This window comes from Heterocephalus glaber, unplaced genomic scaffold (genome assembly GCF_053883595.1).
Source record: "Heterocephalus glaber isolate CG9 unplaced genomic scaffold, H.glaber_assembly_v1.0 deba00001451, whole genome shotgun sequence".
NCBI lineage: Eukaryota > Metazoa > Chordata > Mammalia > Rodentia > Bathyergidae > Heterocephalus > Heterocephalus glaber.
The window spans coordinates 6,009,419-6,025,509 of NW_028258301.1; the positions used below are offsets into that span (position 1 = coordinate 6,009,419).

The window sequence follows — 16,091 nt, forward strand, 5'->3', positions numbered from 1 at the left end:
GATGGTTTGTTTGTTTTTGGTACCAGGGATCGAACTTGAGTCCTTGCACATGCACAGCAGGTGGCAAAACAACTGAGCTAAATCCCCAGCCCCAAAGATGGTTTTAAGACAGGCCCCAAACTGACATTTTATCTAACTGGAATACCCAGATATACAGGCTTCTCATTGTTGTTTTGACAGCCACATGTAATTATTCCCTCTAAAGGGACAGACCATTAAAGGTAATTTTAACTATCTCCTGGGGGGTACGCTCAGGCCAGGTTTGGGTGTAGAAGGAGCCTAGGTGATATTCTTTGGAGCTAAGTATGAATTCTAAACAGTGAGGAAAGAAGATCTGTCAAGGCTCCAACTTGGTGTGCTGCAGGTATCTACCTATGACAGTTTTTTTTTTTTTTTGAAAAGAAAGGGAGAGAAGGGATCCCTGTCTACCCTCTTGTTCCGTGCCCAATCTAAAGTGTCCCTAAGGCTTTAACTCATCCAGTGCCAGTGGTGGCCTACTGGAGGTACAAGGAAGTGGCCAGAGCTGAGATATTCATTCTTACCATGTGCCTGGACCCTCTTGTGATTCTGTGACCCTTGGACCATGCTTAGCTATAGGCTCTCCTCTTTCAGAGCCTCAGTTAGCATTTCTTTGAGAATATTGGCCAGCTGAGCAAGATTGTCTGGAGAGAAATCATGAGAGAGGCAGTCTTCTGGGGACTGGGCCTGTGCCTATTTTTTAATACCTGTTTTTGCTTAAAACTGTTATTAAACTTATAAATTTCCCTAGGAATGTTTTATCAGTGAATTAATCTGTTCTATAAAAACCAGTCAGCATCATTCTTGAGGGACGTAAGAGGAGTTAATCTCCAATTCTTCCTGAGGACTGAAACACAGATAAATTTGGACTTTCTTACATTTATTCTTTGAGAGTTTTAGGATTAAACCTAGACTGGTTTTCTATATGGCCCAGAAATAAGTGAAAGCCAACTCCCTGAAAGGCTTCCAGGGAGGGGAAACTCATCATTCTGGAAGCTCTGTCTTAAAATCCAGCAGCCACAGAGGAGAGAAGTGCTTTGAACCAAACACTGTTGAGAACTGCTTTATTTCTCAGGGGCATGGCAGTGGAGAAGGAACAGAAGGGTGACTCTAAGTATGGAACAAGAACTAAATCTTAACCATCTCAGGTGTAGAAAGACAATTAAGATCAGGAGTTTTTCCAGGGTGGATCTGTAATCCTTAGCAAAACATGTCTCCAGAGACAAAAGCTATGATTGACTCCAACTGCATTGCCAAGCAGAAAAATTAAACCAATAATCAAAGAACCCAAATGGCTGCTTTTTTGCCTCTTGAAAGAGAGTAAGAGGCCCGGGATTTAGCTCAGTGGTGCCGTCACCTGCCTCGTAAGTGCAAGGTCCTGAGTGTGATCCCTGGCACCAAAAATAAAAAGAGAGAGAAAGAATGAAAGTGTTCTAACCTATTGTTTAGGGCTTATCTTTTAAAATAAATTATTCTGAATATATAATATCTAATTTATGATTTAAATACCATACAGACTGTTGAGCAGCTCCCTGATCTTGTGTACACATTCCGAAAGCCCAAAGCCATGTCTTACCTATTATTAACATACAAACTGAAACTATGTCCTGTAGGCAGGCACTTAGAAGTGGTTGTTTGAGCTTCTGGAATTTGGTCTGGGAATCAGGTTCCTAGGTCAAAATATGGGTATCTGTCTTTTGGGTCTCTCTGTAAGCTGATAGAGGCACTATGCAATCTCACTATATCCTGTTATCTAAATTACAAAAGCCTGTAATTTCTAGGAATCTTCTTAGCTGTTTTAGCATCTTGATCTGTGAGAAGGAAAGAATTGACATAATTCTTTCTTTTCCTAGTCTTTGAGTTCCCTTAGATATAGTAAGGCCTAAATATTTTACCTCAAGGCTGCAAGGTTGTGCCTTAGATCTAGAAACCTTATAACCCCTATCTGTTAGAACATTCAGCAAAACATGAGTGCCTTGGCTAGAGAGCTCTTCTGAGGGGACACAATGACAGTGTACCATTTACATATTGTAAGACTGACTTGGAAAAAAAGCTATAGTATTTCCTTCTATCCAATGAGGAGCTAGGGATGTCCTCCTCTTTTTTCTGATAAATAGTTGACAATTTCAAATAACTGAAAGGCTTAATTTTTATCTTTTTAGATCTTTGCAAATATATGTCTGAAAGTGTCTTTTATTTTAATCTCCTATCTGATTGGCAGGCCAGTGGGGCTCTTGTATAGGGATTGCTTGGTCTCCAGTAGGAACTGGCTGTTTCCCTGTCTGTCTTCTGTCCCTTTAAAATCAAGACACTATTTATCTCTAAATGTAGTAGTGGCTTGTAATACTGCCTGTCTCTCACCAGAAGTCAATGTTTGATTTAAAAGTAACATTATATCTTTTTAATCTAGTTCCTGGGTCTGAGAAAGTCCTCTAAAGACCTCAAAGTACTCTTTAGGGTTGTCTGAAATCTTTCTTAGGTCTCATTTGATCTGTTTTAGGTCACTGAGAGGGAAGGACACATAAACACAAGTAGTCCCGTATTTGCCACTTTCTTTCTGCAAGGGATGTTGTCTTTGAGAGACATGAACAACTTAGCTAAGGATGGATAATAGCCTCATGGAGGTTTTTTTGTTTGTTTTTGGTGCTGGGAATCGAACTCAGGACCTCATGCTTGCCAGGCAGGTGCAGTACCACTGAGCTACATCCCCAGCCCTCATGGAGGTTTTAATTATGGCTGTCCCAGAAACTCCACCCTCAGCACCTGGTGGTTAAGGCTTAAAGTTGTCTTGGAAACTTTGTTTTCAGGTTCTAACTGGCAAGGAGTGGCCTCAGGTTTAGAGATACCTAATACCTTAAGGGCCAGGTGTCTCATTTTTTTATGGCCCAGATTTACATTTGAATGCAAGCAAAGATTACTTTGTAATGTAAGGAAAGTCTGAACATAAGGCAATTTTGACAATTTTTTTTCTTACAGTATAATTCTAGTTGTGAAATACCATTATAATCAATACTTTTCTGTGTATTTCTACTTTAGCTCTAGGAAGTAGACACAACACATGCTGGTGTAGAAAAATACTAAATTGCTCTTTAATACATTCTAAAGAAGTACGAGGTTAAATAAGAGAGAAACAAAATAGCATCTGGTAAGTCTCTGCTCAATTCTTATTCCTGTACTGCATCCTGTAAGGTTCTTCCTCGCCAGGGCAGGTAGCTACCCTCTGGAGAGACCCAGAAAATAAAATCAGACTGGACTATCTACCCTTTTACCAGCCTGTGATCTTATCTTCCCAGAAAACTAACGTCCTTACTCCCACAGGTACTTCTAAAGCACAAGAACAATCCTGTTTAGAGAAGGAAACATTACTAGCAAACCAAGATATTTAAACCATTGCTTTCTAGTTCCTTGAAGAGAGAGGAAAATAGGTCAATGGTCAAATTAGGGAACTTTTTCTGCAAAAGAGATCACCTCTAGAGACAGGTAGGTCAGAGATTCTGCCCAGCAGAGAAAGCTACGAGACATTTCTGTTGTCTATCCAGTTAGTTATTTAGGCAACCTTTATTAACAGCAAGACAAGGCTACTCCTTTAAGGTCCATTTTAAATGCACTAAGTATTTGAACTCTCAGGTCTCCCTAGCAGCTACAATTCATATGTTAGTAAAGACACCTTTATCAGTTTCTTAAGAGAAAAGCTGACCAAATTCTCCTTTTATTCTAGTTAGCATATAAAAATACAAATGCAAGTTGCCAACTGATTGCCACTTTCCCTCATGTAAACAAAACAGCCACTGTAAGCTGTTTCAGCTTGACCCCTTAGAAGAAGAGGGGGGTCTAGGGGCGGGGATTTAGCTCAGTGGTTCCACCTGCCTTGCAAGCGTAAGGACCCGAGTTCAATCCCCAGTACCAAAAAAAAAGAAGAGGGGGGTCTAACCATAAGGTGGTTAATTCTAAAGTTAACTCCCAACAAGTTGGAGAAAAGTTTAAGGGGAGTTTCTAACTCACTACCAGAGAGAAAAGGTCCAAATAAAGTTTACGCCATTTAAACATCCAAAAAAATCGCCACATAGCACTCTAAATTCCACAGTCAAAATTCCAAAGTCCACAACCTATTGGCAAAGGTATTTTTTCCTACACACAAATAATGAAGACCAGACCTAGGAGGGGAGAGAGAGAAAGCTCGGATTCTCTCTTAAACTTATTAGAGATATTTTCTTTTTCTAATTTTATATGCCTCTATAAGGAAAGTGTAAAGTGGCAGGGAATGATCAGAAATGAGACCAGGGAAAGCAAGTCTTTTCTTCACATGCTCACAGTGAGACAACTCATGAGTTACTGAGACAACTCATGAGTTGTCAATCTCAGCCTGGAAGGGCAAGAATAGGGAGTCTCAAGAGCTAAGATTGTCTTCTCACCAGCAGAAGATCAGACCAGAAAGGAAACTGAGATAGAATAGGCCCAACATTTTCTCTAGAGTATAGAGGGATTGAACAGGAACATCTCAGTGAAACCTGTCCCCCAAGTCTTAAGAATGGCCACTGACCTTTCATCTTTTAACTGATGAATAGGGTCCCATTATTTATTAATAGGCATGTATATTTCTTAAATACAAACTAGAGAGGCTGGGGATTTAGCTCAGTGGTTCCGCTGCCTGCCTCAAAAGCGCAAGGTCCCAAGTTCAATCCCTGGTACCACCAAAAAAAAATCCCTGCTAAATATAAACTAGATTTCATAAAAGACCCATTCTACAGCATTTTTAAGAAACTAAGTCCAAATGCAGCATATACAAAACAAGAATAAAATGTAATTTTAACAAAAGACAATACATCATAAGAGAAACAAGCAAATTTGCAAAAATTTAAAACATACAACTTAAAATTTGATAGGTCTCCCACTTCCTCAGCAGCTATTATGTATAGTAGCTGCCCTCTTCCTATTGTGCCTTGCCCCCGCCCCTGTGTGACATGATGCCAAGATGGTTGCTCCCACCAAAGAACAAACCCTTCTTCCCAGCATGCCCCTGTTCCCGCCTAGAGAGTAACCTAATACTCGCTCACCTCCTACCACCTGGTGAGGTCACCAGTTCCTCCACTCCTTAATTACTACCTCACTCAACCCCACCTCAGCTCCTACAAGCCCCACCCCCGCTCCTATAAAAGGCACTTGCTGCCCTGGCCATATTGCTTTTTGTCTCTCCTTTGTTCAGAGACAGCCTGGCAGATCTGTTCCCCTAATAAAGGCTTGTTGTGGCCTAGTCTGGTCTTGGTTTTTGGCCCTATTACCTGACAAAATTCAAGACATTTTGAAACAAAAGCCAACACAAAGACCAGAATTTATGAAACAAAAACCAAAATCTATAAAACAAATGGCCAGAGCCCATGAAAGAAAAAGAATCTATAAAACAAGAACTAGAACTTATGAAACAAATAAATTACAATCTATGAAGCAAAAAGACCAAAGTTAGAACCTATGAAAGGAAAGCAAACTCTTACCTCCAACCAATAATCTCAGTGTAAGACCTCCAAAATGATATAGGGGGTATAGATGCAACTCCCAAACATGCTAGATATCTGAAATTTGAGTTCGTGTTCTCTAAAATCACGAATGAATTCTAGGAACAACAGAGGTTAAGAGTAGGAAAAATTTATTCAGGGAAAGATAGTTTCTGCCTCAGAGAGACAGAGGGGAGCCAGAAAATGGGTTGCCTGCCCACTCCACTTTTCAAAGGTGTTTTGTATGGCAAAGCCATGAAGAGAGGTGGGTACAAAGTGGGTCAAAACTGTAAGACCCAGTGGAAAATTCCAAGGTGGCCATGAGGTGAGGTGGGACAAAACTATGACCAACCAATATTACAAGTACAGTCACCCAGGTAATATTGATTAAATGGGGATCAAATCAGAAAATGAGTCACATACAAGGAATTTTCCATTTAGAATATCAATCACTGCTATTTATCTCTAGGGGAGGTAGTACCTCTTTTCTTTTTTTATAATGCTAATCAATGAATGTGTCACAGTTTTCTTCATGTTGGCTCCTCGCTGTGTTGGCTCCTTGAGGGTAACCCTTTTTAACTCCCTACAAGGTGTCTAATTAACTTACCTATTTACAATACTCCTAGCCTAGACCTCCACTCTTTCCTCCCATCCCCGACAGAGCCAGGCAAGATGTTCCTGGGACTGGGCCACAGCTTGCACTGAGTACTGGTGTTGGTTATCTGTCCCCAGGGAAGGACTCCAGGTAGAAAAGTAGACAGAGCAGATCAGGTCTGGAAGTGTTTGGATTTGGTTCGAAGAAAAGAATTCCAAGATGTGAATAGCTGAGTTAAAGGTCTAGAAGTGGGAAGTGGAGTGACGTTGGGTGAGGAGAATCAGTCTAGGCAGAGCAAGGCCTTCCACCCTTTGGAAGGGTGAAGTCTTGATTCGAGCACTAGTGGGGGGGGGGCAGTGCTCTCAGGGGTGAGAGACTCTGCTCTGGACTCTCAAGCATTCATTCACTCACTCATTCATTCAGATGGGTTTTAAATGCCTACTAAGTGCCCCTGAGGAGGAGCTGAGAAGATGGGCAAGGATAGGCATCCCCATTCCTTACTGAGTTCTGAGGCCAGGGAGGTGCAGATGATGGGGGGTGGGGGCACTGACGACACCACTGTACCACTGTTTATCTAGCAGCCTTTTTGTTTCTGCTCCAGACAAACTAGGCTGGTTCCCATTTTTCATCGCGCTGAATCTGAGGCTGCCTCTTTGGTTAAGGTCCAAGGAGACGCCCAGAGGGCTGGCTGCTTACTTAGTCCTTTGCCCCAGGGGAAGCTGGGAGCCCGATATGGACTTTCCGGAAAGGCGGGGAGTTATGTCTGTGCACTGGGGTGGGGGGAGCCCCTTTCCCCGCCCCTCTCCGCCCAGGGGCCTCGGCGTGGCTCTGCCCGGAGCGGGGCGGAGCTGCTGTCGCCCGGCAGGCAGGACGGCAGGGCTTGCAGGCCAAGGAGGCGGCGGGGCGTGAGGTCCGGCAGGAGGGCTCCACCGCGCGCTGAGATGTGACCGTGTCGCCTCCGGAGGACTCGAGCTTCCCGCCCAGGCGACGCCGTAAGTGAGCGCCCGCGCCAGCCGCGGCCCCGCCTTGCTTCCACTTTCATTTCTTCTGCGGTCCCGTCCGAAGGCGACCCGGGCCGGAGGCGGGCTGGCCACACTGAGGCCCAGGGTCCGAGGCTCGCTCACCACAGCCAAAGTCGGGGTCCGGTGGCGGAGTTGAGGGGGGCGTGTCTTTGGGAGAGGAAATGTCAGGCTGGCTCCTCCGGGTCCTACGCCCTGCTTGCCCCTGACAGCTGGTGGCAGAGGAGATTCTTAGGGAGTAGGGAGTAGGGGGTAGGGGGCGGCCTCGGGTGGGCGTGGGCAGCAAGGAGGGTGTGGAGTCCTCGCCTCTGCTTTTGTATATCTGTCCTGCAAGGCTACCAGGCCAGATTCTGAACTCAACCTGGGACCATCCTCAAGGTGAATTCCTGTGTCAGGCCCAGGAAGGGGTAGGAGTGGCCCTGGCAGGGGGCTTAATATCAGAAACCCGTATGCTCTCCATTTGGGAAGCCGAGGCGTACAGGCAGGCAGTGAGTGAGCGAGGCACCGACCATTCACTCAGCATTAGGATATGGGAGCTAACAGGAGAGGCAGCAGTAGATCAGGGAGGATGATGGAGGTTCTGTGAGAGTCTCGTGAGGGCATGAAGGTGGGAGTGAAGAACCATAAGAGGCATGGATAGGAGGGCACCTGCCCTGTACCCACTTCCAAGCTTACATTTTCCTAGGAAAAAGTCTCAGGAGGAAGGTGGGACCCTGCTCCGGACACCCAACTTGCTGGGAGTGAGGGGTGTGCCCAAAGGGGTGTCATTGTATTAGGGACAGGAAGCAGGTTGGAAGGAAGTTGCTGATCCTTTCCCTCTACTGTTCTTCTCTCCCTTATCTCCACCAGGCCAGTGACCAGCCAGTGCAGGAAAATGGTCCTTTGCTCTTGTCATAGGCTGAGCCCCTCCCTATCCAAGTTTCCTGTTCTGCCTGTAACTTACTATGTGAATGCAGGTTCCTCAAGTGGCCTTTCTGGGCCTCAGTTTCCCCATTTGAACAAGTGGGTTGGGCTGGTTGGTTTCTCGGAGCTATGTCAATTCTAAGACTCTTGAGTCTAACCTTCACTTTACAGCCTGAACACTGACTTTGCGCCAGGCCCTGACATAAACTGGTCATGGGGTGTGAACAGCAGTGTCCAAACACCAGGATTGAACTTGGTGGAGTGTGGGCAGGCCAGTGGGAGAAACACACAGGCATGAGAGAGAGCCTGGGTTCAGGGGTCAGGAAGAACCCCTGGGTAGTTGGTGTAGGGAGATAGGGCAGGAGAAGTAGGGTGTAGTGTTGGATGCCAGAGTGAGAGTCTGTAGGTGTCAGTAAAGGGGGCCATGTGACGGTGGAGGACCTGGGAATCCCACCTAATTGCAGTGTGAGTGCTTTGGGAAGTATCTGTCCAAGCAGAGTTTAAAATGGAGATGGCAAGTGAAGAATAGAAATCTCCTCTTCACCCAGGAAGCTCAGGTCCCACCCTGGTACTTCTTTGGAAAGAAGTAGGGAGTGAGGATGAAACAGAGAACCTTGTGCATTTTTGAGGGTTTTTTTTCAAGAGGACAAGGTCCTATTGAGAGACTGTTGCTGCTTTCTAAACAGCCCTCATTTTTCGTAACTGTTCCTATCCTGGCCTGCCTGTTGTGGGTATAAGGAAGGATCCTTGTTCCAAAATCTTCTCCACCAATTTGATTTATTGCCAGAAACACCATCCCCTCCATATGTGCTATGCCTTTAGTTACACTCAGTTGACACCTTGTCCCACCCTCCCTTCCCCAATCCTGCCCCACCAGTTACCAGAGATGTGAGTGGCTTCCAGGAAAGGAGATCTGGGCTCAATGCTCCAGGGCAGTCTGAAGTCAAGGTCAGGCTTTGTCTATGGCTGTATTCAAGCCTCAATGTGGGCCTAGAGTCAAAGCTTAGACTCACCAGGGTCAGCCAGAGTCCCAGCTCAGTGCTTAACTTATACTCAGCCTCAGTCTTGGGTCAGGGTCAGGGAGTAGCTTGTGGCTCCATTCCAGTCTCAGCAGATACTTGGGTCTGCATTTTCTACTACCTTATACACTCACAGGAGAGATGGACAACTGCCCCGAGACCCTCAGAAACCTGGCTCTATCCAAGTGACCCAGGATTTGCATGGGCCAAATCCATGATACTACAAGTGTTACCCAACATCCCAGTGGTGGAGCTGGTACTAGAACCCAGGACTCTTGCTTCTTTGCCTGAGGCTCTGATTGCTGCCTCCCAAAATCTATTCTGAGTCTATGATCTTTCAATTGTAGGAGGCAAAGCAAAGGAAGCTATACATAGGCGCAGCTAGATAGCTCTGACTGCCCTCTTTGTCCCTCCCCCACCCATGTCAGGCTCAGGGTAGGCAAGGTAGGAATGTCTCTGGAGTGTCAAGTGCAGAGGGACAGCCAGTGACTTGCTCATGTTTGGAGCTGGAAGAGGCTGGTTTGGGAGGAAGGCCCTTCAGCTGTTCAGAGGAAGCCGTGCTCTTGGCCTGCCACCCTCCCCCTCTCCAGAGCCCGCAGCCACATTCAGAACCCATCTAGCTGCCCACGTGAGGGCCCTTTCCTCTTTCAGAGTTAAGAAAAAGGAAAGGATATTTTTGGTAGAAAAGTCCCTCCTGCTCCCCGGGAATCCCCAATGCCCGATGGCCGATGGCCGGATGGATACGGGATATCCCATAGGAAGCCGAAAGCCAGGGCCTTCCTCCTCTCTCCAGCACAATGCAGCCCGGCTCTCCCACGCTGCACAGCTGGCTTTTGGGGCCTTCCAGAGGTCATCTTGCCCAGGCCCCTGTCTCCTGTTGGGCCCGCGGGAGCCCCTCCCACCTTTGTAACAATCTGCAGCTAGTCTGATGAGCAGTTATTTGAACCCAGGCCAGCCCCCTAGTGGTCAGTTGGTGAAAGCCTAGAGGAGGCACGTGAAGGCGCAGTAGGAGGAGCTAAAGTAGCCTGGAAAGAGGGTAGGGCGCTGGACCTAGCAGAGGAAGAATTCGAATTCAGTTTGAAGGTGCCGGGGTTGCTCAAAAGTTGAGAGGTGAGAAAGAAGCGATGTATTAGGAACTCAAAGCCCATTTGATAAGGCCCTGACCACCTACTCCCCTGCCCTTGTCCCTGACAGGGCATCCTTAGGTCCTTGCCCCCAGGCACCCAGCTCCACCAGTTCTGGCCATGGCATTGTGCCTGAAGCAGGTGTTTGCCAAGGACAAGACATTCCGGCCCCGGAAGCGCTTCGAGCCAGGCACACAGCGCTTTGAACTGTACAAAAAGGCACAGGCATCACTCAAGTCGGGCCTGGACCTGCGCAGTGTGGTGAGGCTACCACCTGGCGAGAACATCCATGACTGGATCGCGATGCACGTGGTGGACTTTTTCAACCGCATCAACCTCATCTATGGCACCATGGCTGAGCGCTGCAGCGAGACCAGCTGCCCGGTCATGGCTGGCGGGCCCCGCTACGAGTACCGCTGGCAGGATGAGCACCAGTACCGGCGGCCCGCCAAGCTGTCCGCACCACACTACATGGCATTGCTCATGGACTGGATTGAGAGTCTCATCAATGATGAGGATGTCTTCCCCACGCGTGTTGGTGAGTGCACATGGCTGGAGGGTCAGCCTGGCCAGGAAAGATGGGAGTCACTAGAAGTCCAATCCACAGATGCAGCATTTGCTTTGATATAGCAGCTCTGGAGAGTGAGTGATTTTCATCCCCATATTGTAATCTCATGGAAATCATTTCTGTAATATTTGTTTTTCTTTTTCTTTTCTTCTTTTTTTTTTTTTTCCATTCCAGGGATTGAACTCAGGACCTTGCACTTGCTAGGCAGGCATGGTGCCACTGAGCTACACACCCCCCCCATATTGTAGAAAAGGAAAGTGAGACAGGTTAACTGTCTTGCTCAAGGTCAAACATTTAATTAGGTCTACCTAACTCCCATTTGAGGCTCTTCTTGTCCAAAGCATGAATGTCCCACTAGGGGCCACTCCAGCAAGACTACAAACCCCATGATTCTCAGAACCTTCCAGAACAAGTGCCCCAAGATATTTTTTCTTTTTTTTAGACAGGGTCTCACTCTGTAGTTAAAGCTTGCCTTGAACTCACAATGTACCCCTGGCTGGCCTCAAACTTTTGGCAATCCTCCTGCCTCAGCCTCCCAACAGCTGGGATCACAGGCTTACACCACCGCCCTGGGCTTGCCCCAAGATATTCTTAACAGTTCTTCCTGCTTGTGCTGCTCTGACTTCCAGACTTCAGATAGTTCCCTCTGACTCCTGACTCCAAGAAAAGGAAGGGGTTAGAGATTGAGTGGGACCACAAGGTATTTGTACCTCAGACTGAGGTGCTAAGGGCAGTTCTCTACTGTCAGGCTGAGGTCACGGGGACCTTTTCTTATCTCAGCTGTGCAGCCTGGGTGGGTGAGGGAGGGGAGAGGAGGGAAGATGAATGATGTCATCACAGCCCTGCTTCCCCACCCAGGAGCTGAGCAGGCATGATGATGTGTTCATGACCGCCCCACCGGTACCCTTAGCCCGGCTGCCACCGGCCTCCTGCTCATCCTTGCCATATCTCTGGGACTCAGGAAGGCGGGGCAGCTGGTCAAGCCTAGAGGGAAGACGTTAGAGTGCTGAGGGAAGCTGGGTTCTGAGTCACAATTCTATGCCCCAGCTCCTCCCCAGCCCTCGGTTGCCTAACACTATCTTGCCTAACAATGAGCCCCTTTATTTTACATAGGAGGAAACTGAGTCCAAAAGAGGCAGGACCAGCTGTGTAGTGAAAAGTAGTATAATGAAAAGGCAGTTCAAATCCTTACTCCGGTCTCATCTGATTAATAATTTTGTGGCCTTGGGCAAGTGGCTTCCCCTTTACACACTATCTCTATTTTGTCACACCCAGAATAGGTGTCAGGACCATCAATGCAATTATGAGGATTAGAGGCCAAAGGTACCAAACCTGAACTCACAGTTGGAAGTTTCTCTATGCTGTTAAATATTTGAAGGAATGGGGGAATGTCTGAGTAAATTCTCAAAGAATTAGGAATTTTCAGCACTGAGGGACTGGGGCCCACTGCGTGAATGTTGAAAAGAGGAGGGACTCAAGTGGGGCTGAAGAGGGAGGTCAGAATCAGGTCATGAAAGGCCTTGCCTAATGCCATGCTGGGAAGTTAGGACTTAATCCTGAAGTCCCAGGTTTGGTTTTGTTGTGTTTTTTTTGGTACCGGGGATTCTGAAGTCCCGGGTTTTTAAAAACAGACTCAGATGTTGATGTATTCCCCCTTGGAATTGTATGCATGAGTATGATCCCTGCAGTTGCACATATTTCTGGGGAGAGATTGAGCTATAAATTTCATCATAGTCTAAGAAGGGTGATCAGAGCCCAAGGGTGCAGAGACCAGCTTTAGGCAGGGGGAAAGATGGAAAGTGATTTGTATTTCGGCAGGGGAAAGGCACAGTCAAATATGTGCTTCATTAACAAGGAAAGTATGGGAGGAAACAAAATACCTCTCTTTCTGTCTCTCTCTCTCCCCTCCCCGCTTTGTGTGTGTGTGTGTCCCTCACCCTCTGCCTGGTCTCCTCTCTGTAAGAGAGATATGTTTAGAAGGGGAGGCCCACCCTGGAGGAAGGCTGCCTGTGTACAGGAGGGTGGTGCCGGGTTGAGTTTCATCACACGATGCTGATCGCACCTTCTGCCCCACTCTGGCCCTTAGGAGTTCCCTTCCCCAAGAACTTCCAGCAAGTCTGCACCAAGATCCTAACCCGACTCTTCCGAGTCTTTGTCCATGTCTACATCCACCACTTCGATAGCATCCTCAGCATGGGGGCAGAGGCACACGTCAACACCTGCTACAAGCACTTCTACTACTTCATCCAAGAGTTCAGCCTGGTGGACCAGCGGGAGCTGGAGCCACTGGTGAGGCCAAACCCTACTGCCCTTCCTTGACAAGGCTAGCCTCTGGGAGTTTTCAGGCACAAAGGCTACCTGCTATTAAAAAAAACCTCCAGTACCTGATGGGTAAACTAGGGGAGGCAACTCATTTAACAGTGGGTTGTGTACTTTAATAGAAAATTCATTCAAGTGTCAGTTTACATCCCCAGATCTGCACTCTAGAGTTGTGGCTGGTGTGAGAGGGGCCACTTGGGGAAGGGGCTGCCTGCAAACTGAGCTCAGACTGACTTCTCCACTCTTTGTGTCTCTATAGAGGGAGATGACAGAACGGATCTGTTACTGAGTTCAGACCTGGACGTTATTGGACCATCTGAACACAGTGAGGCTGGCAGAGGAGACTCTTGGGATTCTGGTGGTAGAAGAATCTGAAGGCCCCGGGACTCCTCCACATACCCAGTGCCCCTGGATTTTTGGTTCTCAGAAGTCTGCCTATGTGTCCTCCTGACTATGAATGGAGAAGGGAGGGCTTCAAGTGGCAAACAGAAGGAAAGGAGGACTCAAACCCCTGGCATGAAGTCTGGGAGTGGGGTGGCTACCAAGTTCTTCTCCATTACTTGACCCTTCCATGGTGATTCCTAGGCCTATTTGGGAAGTGTGGATGTGGTAAGGTGATGACCAGAAGGGCACAAGAGGGTGAGTGCCTGTGTGGAAATGAGCACAGATGCCAGTGTGAGTGTGGTTGTGAGTGTGGTTCTGACTGTGGGGTGTGCCTCAGAACCAGACCCTTCCTGGCACGTACGTAGGCCTTCACAGATGTTGGATGGATGGGTGGTTGATGTATAAAGAGACTGGGACTCTCTGACCGTGACCACTATAGGAATAATGATAGGCCAGTATCCCCACTCAGGGGAACTGACCAGGCGTGTAAGTACATAAAATGCAGTTGTAGATGTAGTTCTACAGATGATGGTCTTCCATTAGCATGAGTCCTGGGGGAACTGGGTGGAAGTTGGAAAGGGGAGATTTTACCTGAGTTCCTTAAAGCCCTGGCCCACCACAGCTGTCAGTTCTGATTTGCTCAGCCGGGGATGCCAACGAGCTGTCATTTCATTCATCCCTGTATCTAGGAGGCCCTGGCAACAGGGAGCCTTCTGAGCACTGAGATGCTCCTTTATGTCCACAAAGGTCTCCTGGCTCCTAAACTGGGAATCATGTACTCCAGTCTAGCTCCCAGATCTATAAACCTGACTCATAGGATCTGAAGCCCAGCGTAAAATAATCCTCCTGCCCAAAAAGCCAGTGAGACTCGACTTGGGAAGTCTGTGGAGTCTTGTCTCCTGCCCAGGACACTAAGGATCATGTAGCTGTGGAAAGCCCCTATCCTAAAAGTACTTGCCTCCTTCCTAAGCATCTCAGAGACATTCCAGGTGGTTGGAGCTCTGCACAGCTATTTACAGAGAGTCTGGGATGTTCATTCAGCAACCCATTGCTCAATACCTCCATGCCCAGCTCTGTGCGCAGACCCACAGGTGTGGAAACTAAGGCAAGAATAGGAGTCTGCCCTCCCAGAGCCCTACACTAGGATGGAGAAACAGAAGGGACCTAAGAATCCTCCAGTCTCAGTCTTTCAGTGTGCAACAGAGGATACTGGTGCCAGGCAAAGAGGGGGGAAACTGCCCAAGCCTCAGAGTGAGTTTTTTGTGGAGCTGGAATAAAAACAAGGGGTCCTAACTCCCACCCCAGGGCCCATTCATTACTACACAAAGACACACGTGGAAAGAGGGCTTGGCAGACCCTCTCTCTCTCCAGGATGCAACTGTCCTGCTCTAAGCAAGGATTTCTAGCCAGATGCCAAGAACCCCACCACCCCTTGGGTTGGCTGGGGTTGGCTGCTGAGCCAAGCCTCCAAAATCATGTTCTTTTTAATGGCCTAGAAACTGCCTGTCCTCTGGGGAAATGGAGCTCAAGGCCAGCCAGCTGGGCCTGGGACTTCTGCCTCTGCTGATTCCAAAGAATTTCCCAAGAGAAGCATTCTGGCCAGGTGGATTTACCAGCAGCTCCGGAGTAAGGGGAGTAGGAGCTTCCCCCAGGGTAGACTGCAGCTTGCACAATGGATTCTAGGCTGTGGCAAGGCCTGATTGTGGGGAAGGGTTGGGGGGGATCTATTTTTTGTGAAGCAGAGGAAAGACTTTATTGTTGTTATTTTTGGTAAAATAAAAGAGGTGAACTAAAGCAGTCACTGGTGAGAAGCTGTGGTCTGGGTGCCACATGGCTTTTGGCAGACTGTGAAAGGAGCCAGGCCAGAATGCAGCTGGGAGGGATTTTGTCTTGAGATCCTGGGCCATGTGGAGGGCTGGCTGGCGTGATCATGTCTGGCCCTGCCCCAAATCCACAGGGTGGGGACACCAAGGTTCTCCCAGGGTTCTGAGAATTCTAAACCATGCTGGCCTAGGAAACCCTGGAGAAGGGAGGGCTGCTCCTTGTCTTCCAGGAACTCAGTCTGATGGAGAATCTTTTTGTTCTAGTTCAGGTCACCTAGCACTGGCCACAGTCACTCTACCCCCTTCATGGAGCTAGTTTTGGGGAACAATGAATAAAGGGGCAGAGTGGAAATACAATCCCAGCCCTAATTACAGGTGAGAAAGCCATTTTTGGAGGAGCTCAAAGTGTGAGAGGTAGGACACAGGGCTCATGTCCAAGCTTACTTTCTAGGACACATCAAAGACTGCTGGCTCAATCCACAAGCTTCCCAGACAGGAATTGAAAAGCAGTTTGGTCCTTAAGTGTCAGCAAAGGCCCCCCCTAAAGTTTCCCCTCTATCTGCAAAAGATCTAGCTTGGCTTTGTGCAAGGGTTCTCCTGAGAGCCCAAGGAGTGGGTGCCAGTCCCAGCCCAGCCCCAAAGATTCCATGGAAAGTCCCTTCAACCTGTAGACCTTGATTTCCCATCTCTTTCATAACCAGAAGTGGGACTGATTGATCTCTCCTTCACTACTTGGAACCTGTAAGTTATTCATAATAACAGTAATGGCTAATGCTATGTATCAGATACAGTTGTAAGTGATTACATTTACGGTCGTTGAATCAAGTTTG

At 47.7% G+C, this 16,091-nt stretch overlaps 2 protein-coding genes across 3 annotated transcripts in view; both read left to right on the forward strand.

Annotated features, from left to right (window-relative positions):
• Window positions 1-6,955: 6,955 nt before the first annotated feature.
• Mob3c (MOB kinase activator 3C) lies at window positions 6,956-16,047 on the forward strand. 2 transcript variants are annotated; one of them, XM_004872966.4, is made up of 4 exons: window positions 6,956-7,094; window positions 10,238-10,705; window positions 12,822-13,024; window positions 13,314-16,047. In XM_004872966.4, the coding sequence occupies exons 2-4, from the start codon at window positions 10,288-10,290 to the stop codon at window positions 13,341-13,343; spliced, it is 651 nt and encodes a 216-aa protein (XP_004873023.1). In that variant the 5' UTR covers window positions 6,956-7,094; window positions 10,238-10,287; the 3' UTR covers window positions 13,344-16,047. The 2 variants fall into 2 exon arrangements, with proteins under 2 accessions (XP_004873023.1, XP_021106462.1); XM_021250803.2 differs by having other exon boundaries at window positions 6,959-7,094; window positions 7,971-10,705.
• Mknk1 (MAPK interacting serine/threonine kinase 1) overlaps window positions 6,970-16,091 on the forward strand; it is a 52,172-nt gene continuing 43,050 nt past the window's right edge. The window contains exon 1 of the mRNA XM_087214884.1: window positions 6,970-7,094. The gene's annotated coding sequence lies outside the window, so the exon portion shown is untranslated. The remainder of the gene's footprint in view (window positions 7,095-16,091) is intronic.